We start from the raw sequence: 1,725 nt of genomic DNA, 5'->3' as shown, positions 1-1,725 counted from the left end.
GTACTCGATCTGTATCTAGGAATATTTATTTCTTTAGGCTTTTTAAAGAGCTGATATGGTGTATATGGTAATTATGGAGTTCCAAAAATAGGGGCTGCTTCAAGTTTTTCCTAAGTGTATATTTATAATTGTGTTTTCAATTAATTATGGCACAGAAAAGTTAAACTCAGTACTTGGAAATACTTTTAGAGTTCTCAAAAAAATAATTGTTATTTTTTTAATTGCACTTTTTTTGCATAGTTACTAAGCGTGCTATAAAATGGAGAGGATAGTCTCTGTAACATTCTAATAAGACTAAGTTATATTTATGATACTTATATAGTAAATTAAAAAGAATGTTAAACATGACAATATTTTCCGAATTCTTTGAAAGAGTGTTTCCTGGTAAAATCATAAAACAATTTTAACTCATTGATCTTGGGTCTCTCTTTGCATTTGTTTGATTTTCTAAGTATGATTTTGAAAGAATTGGTATTTAAAAATATTTATAAGAAATGAGGCCAGTCTCATGGTTACAGAGTGGGAAGACTAGCTCAAAGGAAGGGAAATGCATGAGAGATGGATTGGAATTTAAATAGAAAAAACATGTGTGTGTATATATATATATATATATATATATATATATATATATATATATATCTCCTCAGTAAACTGCTGGCAATAAAAGTTTAATTAAGAAAAAATAACTCCAGTGAGGCTGTGTAGATATTAATAAACTTTGGAAGGGCCCTACTTTGTTTAATTGCTCCTCATGTGCCTTTAATTATAATAGCACTTTTATTTCTTCATTTTTTTTGAGAAAGATATAATCTTTTTTGCCCTGTCCATGAAGGCTTGCTTGACTTGCTGATTCCTTAGGCTATAAATAAAGGGGTTCAGCATGGGGGCCACTGAGGTGTTTAGCACAGCAACTCCCTTGCTCAGAGACACTCTGTCTTTTGCTGATGGATTAATATACATGAAAATGCAGCTGCCATAGGAGATGGAGATGACGATCATGTGGGAAGAACAGGTGGAAAAGGCCTTTGTCCTCTGACTAGCAGAAGGAATCCTCAAAATCGTTCTGATGATATATATATAGGACAGAACTATTAACGCCAAAGTGAACATTAGAGTAAACACAGCGCAGGAAAAACCCACTATCTCTAGGAATTTTGTGTCTGAACAAGAAAGGTGTAGTAAGGGGAAATAATCACAGGTAAAATGGTCTATAACATTGGACCTACAGTAATCAAGTTGTATGAACAGCATAAGTGACGGGAATATGATTAAGAATGAAGCCAGCCATGAAGCGAAGACAAGGAGTATGCAGACTCTGTGATTCATGATGGTCATGTAATGCAGAGGTTTGCAGATGGCAATGTAACGGTCATAAGACATGGCAGCCAAAAGGTAAAATTCAGTGACTCCCAAGAGAATGTAAAAAAATAGCTGAGCAATGCAGTCATTAAAGGAAATGGTTTTATCTCCAGTCATCATGGTGCCCAGGAACTTGGGTATGCTGACAGTTGTGAATGAAACCTCTAATAAGGAGAAGTTTCTGAGGAAGAAATACATGGGGGTCTGGAGGTGGGAATCCAGCAGGGTAAGGGTGATAATGGTCAGGTTGCCAGTGATGCTGAGCATGTAGGTGATGAGCAGAGAGACAAAGATCACCACCTGAAGCTGTGGGTCATCTGACAATCCCAGGAGGATAAACTCTCTTATTTCTGTGTGGTTTCTCAT

General features: G+C 35.8%; 1 protein-coding gene across 1 annotated transcript; it reads right to left on the bottom strand.

Moving 5' to 3' along the window:
• Positions 1-777: 777 nt before the first annotated feature.
• Positions 778-1,725, bottom strand: LOC122223620 (olfactory receptor 6C1-like). Its single transcript, XM_042944597.1, has one exon. It carries the CDS (start codon positions 1,723-1,725, stop codon positions 778-780), a length of 948 nt encoding a protein of 315 aa, XP_042800531.1.

Source organism: Panthera leo, chromosome B4 (assembly GCF_018350215.1).
Source record: "Panthera leo isolate Ple1 chromosome B4, P.leo_Ple1_pat1.1, whole genome shotgun sequence".
NCBI classification, from domain to species: Eukaryota; Metazoa; Chordata; class Mammalia; order Carnivora; family Felidae; genus Panthera; species Panthera leo.
This window is presented reverse-complemented; position numbering and strand designations above follow the sequence as displayed.

Excerpts from the sequence above, each read along its gene's own strand:
- LOC122223620 (XM_042944597.1), bottom strand. The coding sequence starts at position 1,725 with ATGAGAAACCACACAGAAATAAGAGAGTTTATCCTCCTGGGATTGTCA.